At 39.8% G+C, this 20,877-nt stretch overlaps 1 protein-coding gene across 3 annotated transcripts in view; it reads right to left on the bottom strand.

The window, feature by feature from the left end:
* The window catches only part of NANS (N-acetylneuraminic acid synthase), a 101,647-nt gene that overhangs the window by 38,748 nt on the left and 42,022 nt on the right, over positions 1 to 20,877 (bottom strand). For all 3 annotated transcript variants that reach the window (XM_067139160.2, XM_067139162.2, XM_067139161.2), the window contains exon 3: positions 4,548 to 4,766. In XM_067139160.2, the coding sequence (XP_066995261.2) occupies positions 4,548 to 4,766 (219 nt within the window). The remainder of the gene's footprint in view (positions 1 to 4,547; positions 4,767 to 20,877) is intronic.

The raw sequence follows: 20,877 nt of genomic DNA, 5'->3' as shown, positions 1-20,877 counted from the left end.
ATGTCTAGAGTTAACATTGCAGCGTAAGAAGAGCTGCATGCCAATTCTGTTTATTTTACGTTATAGTAGTGCAATGTAAGCAATGCTGCAGGACTTTCACAATTTTCTGTTTCAATTGTACCCTTCTGCGCTGGGACATTCTACATATTATTTTATGTATGTGCATAACATACCCGCTCGATCTTGTTAATCTCACTCTCCCTTTCTCATTCGCAAGGCCCAAGAGCCGCTAGTTCGGCTGATGGCCCGCCCGCCGCACTCGCGGCGGGAATGAAATAACTTACGTTTCCTTTCCTTTCCTTCCTCCACGGTATGCACTAGCCTTGCGTCTTGGGTGGTGTGCTAAGTCCCAACTGACGAGCCTAACTTAGCACACGAGGGCGAAACGCAGGCAACCAAGAATGAATTAGCTGGAAAATTTATAATGTCCAATAACGGACCATTATATTGGTATTATAAATTTACTCATTCGGGACAAATAATTTAGGTTCCTCATGGGAATCAACATCTACATCAAACTGTAAGTGACCATAGTGGAAATCCAATCTGTAATGGAAAAAATGAGGTTGTGTGAAAAACTTGGGTTGATAAGTAAAAAGTGTGAAGAAAACGTTAAAACTTACGGTACTTAAAAGGTGGTTGTCCTCTCGAACTGGCCTGGCCTTCTCAAAATTAACGGTCTCATTTGTACGATCGTGTCTATTGTTGGCTCAGCTGTGTTTGCGAGGATGGGGGGAGCAGAGGGGGAAGGGCAGTGCAAGGCTGGAAGGGAGAGGGTGGGCAAGGGGACAGTGGCAGTGAGTTGGAGAGATGGAGGCGGGGCTTGTTTTTATTATAGAAGTTCTGACAAATATATGAAATGAATGTTTCAAGTAGAATGTTCTTTTTCTCCATTGATTTCATTTAAATTGTGAGAGGTGTTCATAAACTGATATAAATCGATGTGGATGCTCTCGAGAATGTTGAGTGAGGTGCCTTTTTGCTCATAATGCAAGATCTTAAGATCTTTATCTACTGATGTATATTCGTGGCTGGATGTTTTCTGATGTTCACTCATAGCTGAAAAACGATTATATTTGAGAGCGTTGAAATGTTTGGTGTATCTTATAACAAAATTGTGGCCTGTTTGACCTACATAGCTGGAATTACAGGATTGGCATTCTAATTTGTAAACTCCAGATTTCAAATATCTATTATTGTTATTAATATTATTGTTGACAGTGTGTGGATTAAAAATGAGTTTGGAGTTGGTCTGGGAGGTTCTAAATTATATTTTGATGTTATGTTTTTTAAAAAAATATTAGAAATTTGGTAAATGCTACTTTTATTGAAAGTGAATGTGGAAAACGTTGCTGCTATTCTAAAAGATTTTAAATTTATTGGTGTCTTTACCCATCATTAATCACATACCTGGCACGTTGTCTCCTCTCAAACTTGGTTTCTCAAGTTTTTTCGCTCCCCTCCTAGCCATTCATGGGATGGTGTTTCTACAAAGACAGACTGTTAGCCTGAATTTTCAAAACAGTGATTTCGTCCTGTTTTTTAACTGTTATCTAACTAAAAAAATTCAGTCTAAGAGTTTCGCAACCTCACTATTAGCACTTATTGTTTTGTTTCCGTCTGTTACCTTTTATTTTAATTTCTTAGGTTTAGCACATTTTTTATTTCAATTATGTTTTATATTAATAGTTTGTTCACTGAATTTGTCTCAGCGAGTTATTTATTGCTCCATCTAGTGATATAAATATTGTACATTGGTATTGTTTTTATTTCCATCTGTCTTTTTTATTCACCATGTGAGGGTGCAGATGAGGATGAAGTTGACAAGTTTTATGAAGCATTGAGTGACATCGTGGTCAGGGTCAACAGCAAGTATAGAATAGTGCTAATGGGCGATTTCAATGCGAGAGTTGGGAATAGAACTGAAGGATACGAAAGGGTGATTGGTAAATGTGGGGAAGATATGGAAGCTAATGGGAATGGGAAGCGTTTGCTGGACTTCTGTGCTAGTATGGGTTTAGCTGTTACGAATACATTCTTCAAGCATAAGGCTATTCACCGCTACACATGGGAGGTTAGGGGTACCAGATCCATAATAGACTATATCTTAACAGACTTTGAATTCAGGAAATCTGTTAGGAATGTACGAGTTTTTTGCGGATTCATGGAACGTACACCAGCATCGACAGCATTCCATAAATGCTCAACTGGATTAAGATCGGGGTAGCTGGAAGGCCAATCCATGGTCGTACCTTCAATGGAGTGCTCCTCCAACCACCTGTGTCCCACCACACAGCAGTGACATGGCATCTCCTTCAGGGTACTTTAGGGCCAAAAAAGGATGCAGATGGTCTGACAGAATGTCCACATAACGTGCACCTGTCTACGCTCCCTACAACCAGACAATGGGGCCTAATTGTGACCATAGAATGCCGCCTAGACCAGAAATGAGCCAATTCCCACCTGGACACAACCTTGTTGACACGCAGGATCCATAACTTCATGGAGCATATGCCACAGTGTCACGTGCCCATCAGCTCGATACAACTGGAACCGGGATTCATCGGACCATACCAAATGCCGCCACTGTTCCCTGGTTCATTGCCGATGTTCGCGGGCCCATGCACGTCATTGAGCTGTACTGTGAAACAAATATTCTGGACTTACTTTGCATATCCCCGGTACTTCATTCTAAAACTACCTTCTTCCACTCGTTTCTCACATACAGGCGGCCATCTTAGTCAGTCACCTGACTCTCCCACTCCCCTGACGTCAATTCTATTTATCGTAATTTCCGGAACAAATTTACCTTCATATAAATACGTACCACCGGCCTAACCCGGCAGGTTGAACGAGAGCCCATACCCTGCTGGATGTGCAAGCACATTATCTTGGACAGAGCTGGTTCTCTGCTCCATCTACTGCAACTATTTTCCAGGTGAGACAGGGAGCAAATAATGTGATATATCTTCTCTTATTATTCTATTCTTCGGTTGCTGATGGAGTTGGGAGAGTCATCGACTTACAGGCCATTATTTTTCATTGTGTCAATGAGCTACAGACTTTTTAAATTACTCTAGGGCTCACATTGTCATTCAGTGCATTCAAACTGTTATAACCTTTAACATATTATGCAAATATTTGTGTGTATTGGACTCATTGCTTCGTGCATCGAACAACAAAATTTTCTGGTCGTGTCTCTCGGTTTCCTAACTTCCTCCATTCCCCAGCCTATCTTATATCTTGCTAAAAAAAAATTGTATCATTCACAGTATATAGATCCTTAAGATATTTTGTATAAGAATTTAACAACTTTAGCTTCTACTTCATTATTTGTCTAGCAATTTTTAGTTAATTTGATTGTTGATCATGTTAAATTAGTTTATTTTCTTGCCTAAATTTATATAGCACTTATTTATTGACCAAATATATTCCCCTGGCATATTAGTGTTTTCATCACCCTTTTTTTGTAATGTAATCACCTAAGCATCCTGGGCTAACATTTTTGTGTAACTTATCTTAAAATTGCATTGGAAATTATTCCTGCAATTGTTAGTTGTTATCCCCCACTGGTCGGAAATGTACACAGTATATTTATTGAAGTAAAAGTAACTGCTGTTACTGAAACTATCATTTCCTTTAACTACATTTGTCGTTGCCACACTCTACATTCCCAGAACCCTCTGGCCTTATGATTTTCTACTGCATGTTCTTGCTATAATAACTGTTTATTATTATTATTATTATTATTATTATTATTATTATTATTATTATTATTATTGCTCTCTTAACCTGCTCTCAATTATCGAACTTGGACTTGTCCAACGACCCGTATCAAAGCTCTGTGTTGAGGTGTCAGCAAAGGGACATGAGTTGGTCATCGGCTGGTAAAGCCTATGCGGTGCAGTTGCCTCCTTACAGTCCTGGTAGAAATGGGTTTCTGACTCCCAACATTCAATTGGGTGGTGATCTGACTCACAGTATCCCATCAACCGCCCAGTATGGTTCTGCAGAGGCGACGTGATGTCCGTTTGTGAAACACCTGTGGTCTTCCCGTGCGGCGGTTTATGCGGGTGGTAACATTCCCTCTGCGATATTGAAGATCCACCCTCGACACACTTGACCACGGAAATCCGAATTCACGTGTAATCTCCGCAATGCTATGACCCATGCACTGTGCGCTGATGATCATACCAAGTTCAAAGTCAGTTAACTTGCGGTGTGTTGCCATCTTCAAGACGCTGGTGTCTGTGACAGACTGCTCAGGTATGCTGCAGCTAACCACAACACTCAGGGGTCATACACGGCACATTTTCTAATGGGATTCCCCTTCCTGTGACTTTTGGCCACTCAATGCATATCTGTATACATCATCTTTGTACTGATAGATGTCATATCAAAACTTTAAATTTTTGCATCATGTTGTTCAAGTTAAGTGGTTAATTATCCAGGCAATGCCAAGGAAAATCTCTCTTCCTAACAATATTTTCCTCATGCTGATTTTATGTGATAATAAAAAACACAGACAGTCAATTGAATTTAATTACCAAATCCATTGCTGATGCAGTGAAAACAATTCCAACTTCCTCAGTAGCATATCTCTGCAATTCATAAAACTGACTGTCAGAAAATTCTAGATGAGCTTTGTGCTCACCATATGTACTACCCCATGAATTTGGTCCACTGTACGGTCGCTGTAAAGCCTTGTAATTAAACTTCTCAGTCAGGCAAGTTTTTTGAAATTTCACACAATCTGCACCACTCTCCTGGAGGAAAGAAAGCAGAAAATGGTTAAACATCCAATTATAAATGTTAACACAGCAATACCTTCTATAAAACATGAAATACAGAATGTATCATAAAATTAATTATAAATCATTTGAAAATTCAGTATATTCAGAATAATCATACTTGAAATTTGAGCATTACTGGTAAGAAACTTGAAAGCAGGAATGTCACACATGAAGAAAAAGATTATTCAAGAGTCGAGTAGAGTAGAGGCTGTACATCTTTGATCTCTGCATGGGAATGTTTATTTATGTTGTTGCTAGGAATAAAGGAAGGAATATGTTACTGTATTTATACTCAACCCTGGTAAGCAAAATTTGCCACTAATCATGATCCTGACACAATCTGTGATCACAAAAATATTTCGAAGAAGATTTAAATGACCTAAATGGTTGGTATGTGATGGAACGGAAGTACAGAGCCCTGACACACTAACTTTCTGTTAAGTTGGAAGCCATGCTTTTTGGTTTCAACTAAGTTAATATAACATTTTTGTAACGCTACTCTATCGTTGGACATCGCCCAGAACAAATCGAGCTGCTTTTCTTTGGATTGTTTCTGGTTCTCCTGTCCTTTAAATCCTTACTACAACCCCTAAATATAATCATGTGCAGAGATCTGTAAACTTTATTTTCAATCCCATTTATGTGATTACCCCAATGAAGATCTTTCCTTATATTAACACCTAGATACTTACTAGGGACCTGAAAAATTGGCATCTATTTGTTTCAAAATTAGCATCTATTTTTCCAAAATTAGCATCTATTTACAAAGTTAAAATAATCGCATGGCATTATTAATTTTAACTATTCCAAGTTTATGAAATGCAGTTACTGTCCTTGGTTCACACACAATACAAATTCATTGTTCAAACGAAAGCATTGTCAGTACTTCGGCATTGCTTTTTTTCAAATTGCACCGTCTGTCTGTAACCACTGTGTTGTAATGAGACAACACGTGCTCGCTATCTACATTGTTCGTTGGGGTCCACAACAACTCAAGACAGTATTTAGCAAATATGCTGAACTCTGTCTGAACTGCAATTAATGCAAACATGACATACCATTTTTCACTTTCTTTCATCTGGGTTTGAATTGCGTGTTTCAGAGAACAGTAACCAGACCAGATATCGTTTCGTGAGAGAACTGTTATTCCAAACAATTTCTCAAGCTCATCTAATTTATCAGTGTTCTTCAAAATTATATTTTTTGGATACTGTACCGGGAGGTACACCTCAACGCCGCGCATTCAAAATTAGTGCCTTAATAAACTCCCCTATCGAACAAAAGTGGAAACTACTACAACAGGAACTTAGAACTTTAATCAGAAGATGTCACCACTGAAAAATTAAGTAATTGTTTTGTTGTGAAGTTTCCTAAACTGACTGAATTTCTGCTTGTTTTATTTGCCATTCATCAAGAAGTTTGGACATTCTTCCATAGATGACACTACTCAAAATTATATGATCATGCACTTTGGTGCAAAGTGAAAGAACTTATAATTTAAAGAAGTTTTGTATTTCTAGGTTGTCAATAACTGATCTGTGTTCACGTATTTTTGGGTTGGCAATACTTCCTTTTCTTTCTGCCAGTTCTGAATCTAGCCAATCACTAATTTTGGTAATTAATTTTCAACCAATCCCGCATTTCTTGTTCACTTTGTATATTTGCCAATAAAATTTAAGAGGGTGTGTCCTGATTAATCTTGAATGATCTCGAACCTTCCCTGAGGGTTTATAAACTGCAGCTTTTCACGTTTCTTGGCCAATTGATCATCGTCTTTACGAGAGTGTGTGCGTTTAAGCAGGAGGTGGGCAGCCTCTTTCGTCGGCAGCTAGAACATCTACAAGGTAATGGCCACATAACTTCATTCTTTCTTGCTACCTCCGCAAATTATTCTGAAGGGGAAGGTCTGAATCTTTACTATATAACCTACTTTTATAAAATGTAACTTCTCTTTTGGCTTCATAAAATCTTTAATTATAAATCGGGGATAGAGAGTGAGTTACCCTTTAGAGCTCCCCTTCATCTTGGTTTGAGGTGACTATGTTTTGAAACTGTTTTTCCTTCTGTAATGTGTTAAAGTAATTTCTATACGAGTCACCTCAGTAGTTTGGGAATAGCCCCTGTTTCATTGGCTAGAGCCCTTTAGGTTTTTAGGTTTTCATTATCTTGGAGCGCAGTGTATGCCTCCATTCCTTTTGTGTTTGGGCCAGTTATTTAACCTGTTCTTTTCCATGAAGGCCCTGTAGGATGGGTATTAAATACCCCTGTATAAAATTATTTCCAAATTGTAAGTTGTGCCTTGAGAGGCCAGTGATTGTAAGTCGATGTTGCCTTAAGTAGGCTTGGAAAACTGAGAGCCTGTTGGCTCTTTTTCAAAGTTTTTGTAAAATTAACAAGTGCCTCTGAAATTGCATTTTGGGAGCAAGTGCTCTTTGAATTAGGTTATTTCTGCCCTTGACTAAATTAGTGCTCATTTTTGTAAATTTGAGCGGGGAGCTCACGAATTGTAAAACAAGGGGCATGAAGCCCAGGAACCTGTAAAAATCACTAATCTTGGACTTTCCTAGTCCTGTTTCAAGATTATTTTTGTACCTGATATGTTTTTATGTTCACCAAGTGAAAATTGTTAAGTTGTTGTTTTCTGAAAAAATATAACCTTCAGTTCAAATTTTAAATTAATTTTGATATTGTAGATAGACCCATTCACCCCAGTACCTTCTTTAACCTCTTTCTGCTTCACGGGTATCCCCGTAACAGATACAAAGCTTTAGAAATTGACACAAAATGCTTATGGTTGGGGTCTTTATCTTTCAATGTGGCTAGCTTGCACTGTGAAGAATGAGCAGCTTTGACAAATGTGTCTCTACATGCAGCCTGCTGTAGAGGAGTGAGCTTAATCAAAGCATCATTAGTTGCAGCAGAAAAATTCCCCTCACAAATGAAGGTAAGACTGGCATCAAGGTTATGCAGTTTGGGGTAAAGGAGATGAGAGGTGGGATACAGAGAACCTTTAGGTTCAGTAAGGAGGTCAACCAATCCAGCTGCATGATCTGTGACAAAAACCATGTGGGAGTGAAAGCCTATTCACTTCTCGGTCACTCAGATCGTTTTTTTTTTTTTTTAATTGCTTTACGTCGCACCGACTCAGATAGGTCTTATGGCGACGATGGGACAGGGAAGGGCTAGGAGTGGGAAGGAAGCAGCCGTGGCCTTAATTAAGGTACAGCCCCAGCATTTGCCTGGTGCGAAAATGGGAAACCACGGAAAACCATTTTCAGGGCTGCCGACAGTGGGGTTCGAACCTACTGTCTCCCGAATACTGGATACTGGGTCGCTCAGATCAGTCAGGTACTTAATACCACAGTTGTTGATGTCGTTCATGTCAGGCATCTTGAAAAATGTAACAACATCAGTAAAGTAAGCACTCAAATAGAAGACAGCCTGAAACCAGCTATTCCATCGGGTTATGACAGGTGCAAGAAAAAGCTTTGCTTCCTTTGAAACACCATATTTTGATGTTAAGAATTGTAAATAATTATATTTTCGCTTCCTTGTGTTCAAAAATGCAGACTTTACCAACGCAACCACATGATTTAAATCTGTCATCACTGCAACCCAACTATTCCCAACCAAGCTGATCTTATGTGCCCAGCACTGTACATGCATGAAATGATCCCTTATGACCACACTTCACGTTTCATAACACCGGGTCATGTACAGGACACTGTCACTAACAAACACTTTAACTGCATCATATGGGACACTATAACTGCGCAGAGTTTCTAAATCAGCAGGAGAGCAGACTGTAGCATTTCCTGCATCAAGATAGTTCACAGTAACAACGTGCAGCTCTCTTTTCAATCCAGCTGGGACTTGGAATGTGATGATAAAAACACAATGGCCTATTCTATCTGTAGTTTCATCACAGAGTGTGTTGATGTTCTTCCCCACTAGAGCCTCTGCTGTTCTTTTCTGGTGGTCAGATGCAACTTCTAGAAAGGAAGAATGACCTCAAATTATAACAATATAATTTAAAATTACTGGATTAATTGGGTCCGGGTAAGATATTTCGATATGGAAATCGCACTCAAATTCGGTATCGTTCAATTTTGCGCGTGGTTTTGATGTTTTAATACCTAAACCGTACCCGATCAATGAAATGGAAACTTACATGGTAAATATACTTCACGTAGAGTTCTCAGTAACCCAGGCTCTTAGCTCTTTGTTTTCCAGCTTTTCCAGAAGTATATTTGCTTTGGCAAATACTTCAACTGTACGTTGCGAGAAGTTATCTCTGGAAATTTTTCGTCTTTTACAACTATCTAACCGTATAAGCACAGAAGATTACTTTCTTTGAGACGGACTAGCAGCAGGCATTGAACTTTCGTTATCACGTCGCTTACCCTCGTGTTTTTCAGATTTAACATGTTTCACAATGCTGTCTATTTTTTACTTCTTTTATCCATTTTCATATGTACTGAAGTCACAATAACGAAAATATCAAGTGAGCCTTTTGAACATGTGGATTAATAGTTGGTTGTAGTCAAGCATTAGCCTACTGCTAGGAACAAACCCAACGATTCTAACCTCCATTTGTATCAGCTGACTAATGAACTAATATTATTAGTGGAGGTATTTTATTAGACATGTGTAAATCTTTATGAAACAGAATTTGGTTAACTAATAATTATTTTTATGAGTTCCAATATTATTAGCTAATATTATTAGTTAGTTTTATGAAACAGGGCTCTGTACTCCCATTTTCACTGGGTGAATCTTATTAAAATTGCCTCATGGATTCTCGAGTAATCTTAGAAGCGTCCTTTGGTCTCTGTCTATGGGCATTGACAAGTGCTAGAGGAATCCTTGAGCTTGCTACCGTGGTCAAGACCCAAAATCTGGTAACCATTATGGCGCACCCTTGTTTATGGCATAATTACCGTTCTTTCAATTATGTAGAGCACTTCTCTGCTTCATAATTATGTGTAAAATTATCTGATTCAAATGAATGTTTACATGTGACTATCCTCTAAGTATTGTGCAATTTGTATTGTCTTGTTAAAAACAATTGAATTCGGTGAGTTGGTAGTGGTGAATGGACAAGGGAATTACGGTATAATGCTAGTTCTTAGGTTGGGTATCCTCCATGAGCTCTACTAGTGACCTAGATTCTCAGTCACATTATAACGCGTCTCTCTTCATCTCGCTTGCGGTTGGAGTGAGAAAACTTCAAGTACAAGCGCTCCTGCAATGCCTCGATGATAATTACCAGCAACTAGAGTTGGGTCGCGTGAGTCAGCGTATTGTCATTCGGTTCCCGGATCGGGTGGAAAAATCCTAACTTGGACAATTTTTATCGTAGAATGACGCAGAAAACAGCGTATTTCATCTCCTGGGTATCATGACGTACTATTGGTGACGTTGTGAACGGTCACAGTATAACTTGAAAACAATGTTCTCTCACCCATGGGTAACTAATGCAAATATCGAGCTTGAATTATTATTAATTTACGATTATTATTATTATTATTATTATTATTATTATTATTATTATTATTATTATTATTATTACTTGTATGTATGGTTATTGAGTGATGTACATCCATTTAGTATTAGGAGTATTATTATTTATGTAGTCAAATGATCATATTGTGTGTGAGGTTATGTCATGAGACGTGTTGTACATAGGCATTGATATCAGATCCGTTAATGTAAATACCTGTAAATTTCCGTGGTTTCCCACTTTCACACAAGGCAAATGCTGGGGCTGTTCCTTAATTAAGGCCACAGCTGCTTCCTTCCAACTCCTAGGCCTTCCCTATCCCATCGTCACCATAAGACCTATCTGTGGCGGTGAGACGTAAAGCCACTAGCAAATACCTGTAAATTAATATTATAATGTATTCTTACCTATATACGTAGGTGGATCAAAAGGTTAGTTGCACTAATGCGCCGCAGCAGCGCGCTGCTTGTCGCAAACGTGGGCACAGCGGAGAAAGGGACAGACACTGCCCACACATCTGTTAGGCAGGTCGCTGTGGTGTCTCGTCTAGTATTGTGTGAATAGCGGCCAAGTGCAATGGCGCGTCAACTGGACGTTCACTCCAAATATGAGGTGCGTGCGACAATCTGATTCCTATGTGCCAAAAGGAAGAATCGCACGGACATTCATCGTGAAATTAGTGCTGTGTATGGGGAGCGGGCCATTTCCCGGCAAGGTATCATAAAGTGGCGTCAGCAATTCGAAGCCGGACGCACGGATATCACGGACAACCAACGCGAAAGCAGTCCCGCAACGCCCAGGACCCGTGCAAAGGTCAACAGTGTGAATGCGATCATTAGACAGAACCGGCGCATTAAAATGAGAGAAATCATGACGCAGCTGAACATATAGTATGGCAGTGTGTTCGCCACTGTTCACGAGGACCTTGGATATCGTAAGCTGTGTCAAAGATGGGTCCCACGTCTTCTCACCGATGAGCACAAGGGACAACGTTTCCAATCCTCCCTGGCATTTTTGCAACGCTATGCTGCAGACAGCAACGGGTTTCTGCGGTGAATCGCCACAGGCGACGAAACGTGGGTCCACCACTTCACCCCCGAAACTAAGCAAACATCAATGGAATGGGTGCACCCCTCATCACCACAACGAAAGAAGGCCAAGGTTCAACCTTCAGCCAGTAAGGTTATGGCGACAGTGTTCTTTGACATGGAGGGTTTGCTGCACGTGGAATTCATGCCGAAAGAGACGATAAACGCAGCGTCGTATTGTCAAACGTTGCACCGGTTGCGTAAAGCGATTAAAGAGAAGCGCCGGGGGATATTGAGCGCCGGTGTGATTTTGTTGCACGACGCAACACCTCACAAGGCCCGTCAAATGAGAGAACTGCTGCAGCATTTCAAGTGGGAGGTCTGGCAACATCCACCCTACAGTCCCGACCTAGCGCCATGTGACTTTTATCTGTTCGGTAAGCTCAAAACGGAACTCGGTGGTCGACGTTTCCAGGCCGATGAGGAGGTGAAGGCCGCTGTCTCCGAGTGGTTGCAGAATGCTGGAGGAAATTCCTATGCATCCAGCATCGACTAGTTGGTTGTGTGTTCGCAGAAATGTTTGGAGTCTCTTGGAAACTATGTGGAAAAGTGATGTTACAGTGTATGTCGTTATAGTCATGTTGCTGTTGTATAAGTGGTGTAATAAGTGGCCATAACTGGGAAGTGCAACTTATTTTCTGACCTGCCCTCATATAAAAATTGTAATCCATATTGGTGAAACACACTGTAACTTCCGGAATGGTATAGGCACGAGAATGATTGAGAATATTCTATACATTATAAACTGTGTATTACGCACTCTAGAATTTTCACAAAGATATATTTTGTAATGTAACTTTCTAGAAGTCTGGCCAGGCACATATATAAGGAGACGATCTTGACGGTGCAGTTAGTTACTGGAGTTACTGAAGTAAGTCATTAGTTAGTAGTTGTTTAGTAGAGTTATGGTGTAGCAAGTATATATCCTGGTCTAACATGCAATGTGCTATGTTATTCAGTTGTTTTTTAATAATGGCGGTTGTGTTGATATTCGCGAAGTGAAGTGTTTTCGTAATGTGATTAAGGTTATGTGTGTGTTAATTTGCGAATATATGTGAATAAAATTAATTATACCAACTGACAGCATCTCGCGTTCGTCTGTGTGGAAACGTTAATAGTATGAGCTAAATGGTTAGCCTTTGGTTCAAGCGGTCTCGATTGGGTAGAGGATTTTAATTTTCCTTCGTTAATTTCAACGGTTCAGGGGCAGTCTGTTTGCCGAATTAAACATTAGAATTCATCTTAGGTAGGGCCGCATTTTCATATGCGCGTAGATCGCCTATCACGTGACAACTTGGAAGACATGCACCCGGCTCCGGAGGCCACACACCATTATTGTTGTAGTTTCTATAATAATAATATATTACATAAGGAAAAATGTCCCAATACAGTACCCGTATTTTATTATTTTGCTTTCCCCCTATTTTTTATGTTGCCCACATTTATAGTTTTCCCGCATCCATCGTCATTTTCTCCCTGTCGCCTGAAATACGATGTATCGAGGTTTTACTGCATATGTTATGATCACCCCTGAAATTAAATACACAAAGTTACATCTTAATGAGTTCTCATCTGTTTTCACTTAACACTGCGAACACTTTCCGTGATCGTATAAAACAAGGAAATTAAGCAGAATATGCCTTCCAAAAAGACTGATAATATCGTTTTTTAGTTGAACTCATTACAAACATTACTAAATCACTTAGAAATTTGTCACACAATTCCACGAGTTTCAGAACTACTGTCAATGTTACACACGCACACAAACAAATCCTTTCAGCTGCTAAGAAGCACAACGCAGTCACTAAAATGTTTTTATATAAATTCACAGCCTGCTACTTTTCACAGATTTCTTTTCTTCAAAATTGCAGCCTGCTACTTGAGAACATCTCATTGAATGAAGAAGCAGCTGAGGTAGAACAGGTGACAAAAGCATGGTGATAATTGATAACGTGATTATACATTTCCCGGTCGAATTTCAAACACTGTATCTCATATTACCAGCTACTATAAAAAAAATCAAACAAATCCAATTTGACCGCAGAAAGCGAAACCAAGCGTGGATATTCAAAATCTGTACAATAAATATGTTCATCCGTACAACCGTAAAACACACTCAAAATCCGTACATTTTATGGAAAAACCTGAATTCTTGGCAGGTATGCTTTCCCAAAGCTTATTGTACATGTAATGCTTGTCAAACTGACTGGCCTGTACTTTTTAGCTTTATGTCTATCACCCTTTCCTTTATACACAGGGGCTACTATAGCAACTATCCATTCATTTGGTATAGCTCCTTCATGCAAACAATAATCACATAAGTACTTCAGATACGGTACTATATCCCAACCCATTGTCTTTAGTATATCCCCCGAAATCTTATCAATTCCAACTGCTTTTCTAGTTTTCAAATTTTGTATCTTATTGTAAATGGCATTTTTATAATAGGTAAATTTTAATACTTCTTTAGTAGGCTATTAGTCACCTACCCATCCAGACATTATCCTTGAAACCAAAAATCATTACATACTGACGCAAGTGTAATAGACTGATATAACTTGAAAACAATATTCCTTAAGCCATGGGTAAATAATGCCATTATCGAGCTTGAATTATTATTATTATTATTATTATTATTATTATTATTATTATTATTATCATAATTATTACTTGTGAGGTATGGCTATGAAGTGTTTACATCCATTTATTAGTATTATGATTTACATAGTTATGTACGGACGATCGTATTATTTGTGAGGTTATGTCATGAAACATGTGTTGTAATATGAGTTTAGTTAAGGTAAGAACACGTAATTAATAGTTATAATTTATTATTACCTGTATATATGATGTGTAATCCACTACAATATTGTGCAACACACTGTAATATCCAGAATAATGTATCTTTGGCACTAGACATTTGTAGAAACTACCTTACATTGTAACTATGCTATTGGATACTCTAGAATTTACGGGAGAATATGCTGTGTCATATTTTTCTAGAAGCCTGGCCAGGCAACATTTATAGAGAGGCAGTCATCATGGTGGAGTTTAGTTCTTGTTTAACAGGAGTTGTTTTGATGAGACTTGTATGGAAGTTGTGGTAGCAAGTGTTTGAAGTATGTGAAGTGGTTTTTTTTAAATTGGTAGTTGACATGCATCTGTTACAGTCTTCTTCTGATTCTTTTATAGTAGTGTTTTGTATTATGATGGCAGTTCATATGAGAGAGAGAGAGTGTGTGTGTAAGATGTAAATACCATTTGTAAATAAATAGTGTACACAACTGATAGCATTTTGTGTGCGTCTTTGTGGAGACATCAACTGGCGACCGTGATTAGGACGTAAGAATAATTTTTGAGTGAATACAAGTGTAAGTGCAAGTTAGAACAAAATGCAAGTGACACTAGAAAATATGTCTGCACAACAACTCAAAGACGCACTCGCAACGAGAAACCTTCCGACGAACGGCAAGATGCAATCACTGAAGACGCGGTTATGAGAAGATCTTGTTGAAAAAGGAGAAGATCCCGAAAAGTTATTTATCGAGGTGGACAAAACAATGGACTTTGCCATGCAAGAGGAGGTAAATACTACCAAAATGTGTTCTAACTTAATGACCATGATAATGCACTCAATGACAAAATCTAACACGTTGATTCACCAGTTAATTCCACCTTAACGAAAGTAAATGACAAAATTTCAGACATCAATTTTCTCCTAACAGGACAGATTGCAGACCAAATTACGAAAGTAAATGACAAAATTTCAGACGTCAAGTGTGGCCTAACAGAACAGACTGCACACCAAATTTTGAAAGTAAATGACAAATTTCAGACAAAATTTCTCAAGCTAGTAGTTTTAACTGGACAAATATCACAAGTGTACACGTAGATTTACAATGCCTAGAATAAAAAATTTCAACCGTAGATGACAATATTTCATCCCAAATTAGCGATGTCACCAATCAACACAGTAATATTTGACATCAGGTCAAAACTGGGACAGGTTGAACAGATCGATAGTAGGATAAGCAAGCTAGAAGGGGACATCTCGAACCTCAAGGAGGAGGTGGAAATCGAGGTTTCTGGCATAAAATAACAGGTTGAGGGGAGAATATCTACCGTTGAGGGATATTTTGAAAGCCATATCTCTGCCGTTGAGGGAAATTTTGAGAGCCATATTTCTGCTGTTGAAGGAAGGTTATAAAACCGGTTTTCGACCATCAAGGAAGATGTGCAGAATATGAGAGAAAGCATCCTTCATGCAGTAGAAGATAGATTGACTCGAACAGACCTATCATCATGCCTCTAAACCTCTCAAACCTTACCGGCAATACAGGACACCTAGACCCGTAAGTGACTATAGTGCCTTCCGCAATTCCACGGGCGAATGGAAGAGAACCCGACTAGCTTCATCGAGGGATCGGTCAGTCTACTAGGAAGGACTAATTTACCGGAGGGTGCCTTCCGCAATTCCACGGGTGACTGGAAGAGAACCCGAGTAGCTTCATCGAGGGATCGGTCAGTCTACTAGGAAGGACTAATCTACTGGAGGACATCTTCATTCAACTCATCACTCCACGGTTAAAGGGGCAAGCCGCTACGTGGTGAAATAACTTGAAGGGCTTAAATTTAAACTGGACAGATTTCAAGAGGGAATTTGTTGCTAGGTTTAATTCCGAAGGGTGAAAAGCTCTGTGAAAAGGAAACTACTGACTGAGGCACAACCCACCGGCATGAGAGCTCGCGCGTTCGTCCTACAAAAGTACCAGCCCTTCAATTGCCTGAACCCAGAAGAAGCGAGAATGAGATCTTACCAGATATCACAGAGCTACTCCATGATAAGATTCAACCCCCTAGTGAAAGTATTACAACAGAGATCCTTTGATGATCTACCTAGAATCATCGCCCATTTGGAGGAGGAACACAAGAGCAAAGCTACAGAAGAGACTAACTCCATTAGGAAGTGCTACCAGTGTGGAAGAACGGGACACCTGAAGAACAAGTGCCCAACCTTGACGTCGGAAAACTAGGTCCGGCCCAATCTGGATGGAGGGGGGGATTGGACCAGGAACAGGAATTCGCCTCAAGACCAAACAGACAAGCAACCCTGGTCAAGTAGGAGAAGGATTGGTCAGATTGTGAGCAGAACAGGCCAACCTCGCCCACTCAAGAATCTTTATTTGCCATTGACCATATACAATGAAATAGGCTTCATCAACTGATAATAATTTAGTACTTAATATTACTAAGGCTAAATGAACATACAACTTTTACTCAAACTTAATATTAACATTATGCATTTCTAAGAATTCAGAGGTATTATAAAATGGATTTTCTATTAACCAATCATACATTTTTCTTTTGAAATTACTTAAAGGAGTGGACCGTGCAGAATGTGGTAATTTATTACATAATCTTAAACAACCAATTTTATGCGAGTGAGTAGTTTTGGACAGCCTGTGAATTGGGATGTCAATGTCTGCTTTGCCCCGAGTATCATGAAGGTGAATGTTTTCCCTAGTACTGAATTCAATTATGTTATTTTTAACATATGTCAAAGATATATAAATATACAAATTTTAACTGTCAGTATAACAATAATAATAATAATAATAATAATAATGCTATTTGCTTTACGTCTCACTAACTACGTTTACGGTTTCCGGAGACGCCGAGGTGCCAGAATTTAGTCCCACAGGACTTTTTTTTCGTGCCGGTAAATCTACCCGACACGAGGCTGACGTATTTGAGCACCTTCAAATACCAGCGGACTGAGCCAGGATCGAACCTGCCAAGTTTTGAAATTTTGAGGGCCGTATTTCTGCTGTTGAAGGAAGGTTAGAAGACAGGGATTTGACCATCAAGGGAGATCTGCAGAATATAAGAGAAACCATCCTTCATGCGGTAAAAGATAGATTAACTCAAACAGGCCTTGGCACCACACCTACACAAACCCCTCAAATCTAACCAGCAACATAGGACACCTAGACCCAAAGGTGATCACAGAGAGCCTTCCAGAATTCCACGGACGACTGGAAGAGAACCTGACTAGCTTCATCGAGGGATCGGTCAATCTTTTAGGAAGGACTAATCTACCAGAGGACATTTTCCGGCAACTCATCACACCATGACTAAAGGAGCAAGCCACTACTTGCTGGAATAACTTGAAGGGCTTAAATTTAAACTGGATGGACTTTAAGAGGGAATTCCTTGCCAGGTTTAATTCAGAAGGGGTAAAGAGCTCTGTGAAAAGGAAGCTACTGACTGAGGCACAACCCACCGGCATGAGAGGCCGCGCGTTCATCCTACACAAGCACGAGCTCTTCAACCATCTGTACCGCGAAGGAAGCGAGAACAAGATCTTTTTTACTAGTGGTAGATTTACCGACACAGATAGTTCATATGGTGATGTTGGGATAGGAAAGGCCTAGGAGTTGGAAGGAAGCGGCCGTGATCTTAATTAAGGTACAGCCCCAGCATTTGCCTGGTGTGAAAATGAGAAACCATGGCAAACCATATTCAGGGCTGCTGAGAGTGGGATTCGAACTCACTATCTCCCGGAAAGAGATCTTACCAGATATCACAAGGCTACTCCACGATAAGATTCAACCCCTAGTGAAAGTATCACAACCGAGATCCTTTGATGATCTACGTAGAATCATCACCCAGTTGGAGGAGGAACACAAGTGCAAAGCTACAGAAGAGACCAGTGCAAGGGGAAGAAAAAATTCATACCGTACTTAGTGATTTTTTTTTTTCATATAGATGTGCCTCGACATGAGTCGGGTCCTCGGCCAGGTCCTTCAGCTGACACGAATGCTGCTGCTGCTCCCACCACCTCCACTCCTGCTGCTACTGCTACTACTTCTACCACTGTCACTACCACTTTTTCTACTACTACTGCCAATAGAGATACTTTTGAACCCTTATCAAAATGCTTAATTGCTTTTCTTTTCCTACAGGCATCGGCAAGGCTTTCTTCAAAGAGTTAGAATCTTGAGTCAGAACTATGAGTGGGCTAATGATCAAAAAGTTTGTTCCCTCATGTTTGATGAAGTTTCTTTGTCTGCTGGACTTCATTACAATGTGACTTTGGATCAAACTGATGGGTACAAAGTCTATGGACACCTAGCACGTACCAACAGATCTGCTGATCATGCCTTGGTGTTCATGGTTAGAGGTCTCCTCAGAAAATGGAAGCAACCTGTTGCTTACTTTTTCTGCAGAGGCACTGTACCCACTGAGAAACTCAAAGTTTTGATAAAGGATTTCATTCATGCTTTCCAGAAAACAGGCAACTGTGTACGATCAAGGTCTCACAAACAGCAGGGCAATATGAGAGCTGTGCAGTGAGACACACTCTGACCGTCCTGGTCTGTTCTTCATAGTGGGAGGGAAGGAGATTGTTACAATCTTTGATCCATCCCACTTTCTGAAGACAACTAGAAATAACCTGCTTTGCCATGGAGTGTTTTATGAACCTGGGTAGAAAGCGGAATGGAAACATCTCATCAGATTGTTCGAATATGACCCAAAGAGGACGTTCAGCTTTTGTCATCTAAAAGACCACATTCAGCAAACAGGTTATAGGGCCATGCGAGTGAAATTGGCAGCCACAGTATTCAGTCGTGCAGTGGCAGCTGTTATTGATTCACTGTTGGATATTCAAGCCAGAGACAGTGGAATGAATTCTGAACAACTCCCCATTCTTGAAGAAGATGCCAAATATATCGGGGAGTTTTGTGGTGTCATGGACCAGCTCTTTGATGGCTTTAATGGCCATACAAACCCCGAAGGTGGCAAAATGTTGTGATGCTGCCTTTCTATGAATTTGGCTCATTCAAAACTTTGGTGGGAAATAATTCAAAAGATACTGAAATGGGATTTTGGAAATTCAAATAACTAATTTAAAGAAGGTTGGATGAATGATATTCATGCTGTTCAAATGTTGTGGAAAAAGCTTTCATGGAATAAGCGTGTTCAGAAACTTTGCAATAGGAATCTGAACCAAGATCCTCTTGAGAATCTTTTTTGCATCATTCGACAGCATGGGTGTCAAAACCCTACCTGCTGGCAATTTGTACCAGGATTAAATAATAATAATCTTCTCAATTCCAGTCGGGGAGGGAAGGTGGGGGGAGAGGGGGAACTGCATGGATGATGGTGATTATCTCCTGTGTGATCAATCCCTGTTTCTGTCTGGACTAGAACGCAGTGGAATTGTAACACCACTCCATTCCACAGTGAGCTTCGCTGCTATCAAAGTTGGTCGGAACCCCTGATAATGCCAAATGCAGACTTTGGTGAAACTTTTTTTCTTTCAATTGGCATTACGTCGCACCGACACAGATAGGTCTTATGGCGATGATAGGATAGGAAAGGCCAAGGAGTCTGGAAGAAGCGGCCGTGGCCTAAATTAAGGTACAGACTCAGCATTCGCCTGGTGTGAAAATGGGAAACCACGGAAAACCATCTTCAGGGCTGCCAACAGTGGAGTTCGAACCCACTATCTCCCGGATGCAAGCTCACAGCTGCGTACCCTTAACCGCATGGCCAACTCACCCAGTTTCGGTGAAACTGATATGATTTGTAATGCCGGCCGTAAAGGCCTCAATTGCTAAGTGGTAAATAAATTTAGGAAGTTATAACACAGAAAGCTGATTTAAAGTAATATGTCTTTTGCTGAGGAGTTGAAGAACCCACCTTCATTTTCATTACATTGCTAGTATTGATTATGATAATACTGCCATGTCCATTCTGCCCTTATGGAACTCTTCCCAGCTTCATCATCACGTTGAAAATTGAAATTCATAAGTGAAATGGATTGAACTTTTTAATTAGTCTTATGGCTGACAGTGATATATGTTCCTTAGAAAGAAATCTTCCCTGCCTGAGTGGATGTTATTCATTGTAAAGATTTGTTATGAAGAACTATTGAGGTAATTTCTTATTCTCTTCCATCTGTGGACCGTAATTGTTGCTTCACTAATTGATGTTGGTATATATGTGCTAAAGTATTATTGTTCAGTTGACAGGTCAGTGTAGAAATGGAATATTGGTGAGGGAACTGAGTCATTTAAAACCCTGTCTAAACAGTGATAGGAGCCATATCTTACTGAAAATTCGGCCTACTGCATAACTCACACAGGCTGGTATTCTCCCTCTCCCATTCTTCCTTTATAGTCTGCAGATTGTATCCTTTCTTAATTATAAAGTTCCATTGCTGGGAACACACTTTTCCCCTGTCTCCAGGGACTACAGAATTATGGTTCAACCTGGAATCTTATAGTAGAAAAACTTCTTTCGATAGTGAAGAATTTCTTTGTTTCTTCTATGCAGCGGGCTTGAGGTCTAGAATATCTTTCCTCATAGAACGAATTCTGTAGCATACACACGGTTTCTATCACTATTCTAGTTAGAGAGCATAAGCAGTGTTAACTACATTGCCCATCAAAAAGGGAGAGGAGAATAGGGGAAAGATAACAAAAGC

This window comes from Anabrus simplex, chromosome 2 (assembly GCF_040414725.1).
Source record: "Anabrus simplex isolate iqAnaSimp1 chromosome 2, ASM4041472v1, whole genome shotgun sequence".
Taxonomy (NCBI): domain Eukaryota; kingdom Metazoa; phylum Arthropoda; class Insecta; order Orthoptera; family Tettigoniidae; genus Anabrus; species Anabrus simplex.
Note: the sequence above shows the minus strand (reverse complement) of the source record. Positions and strands in the feature narration are given on the sequence as shown.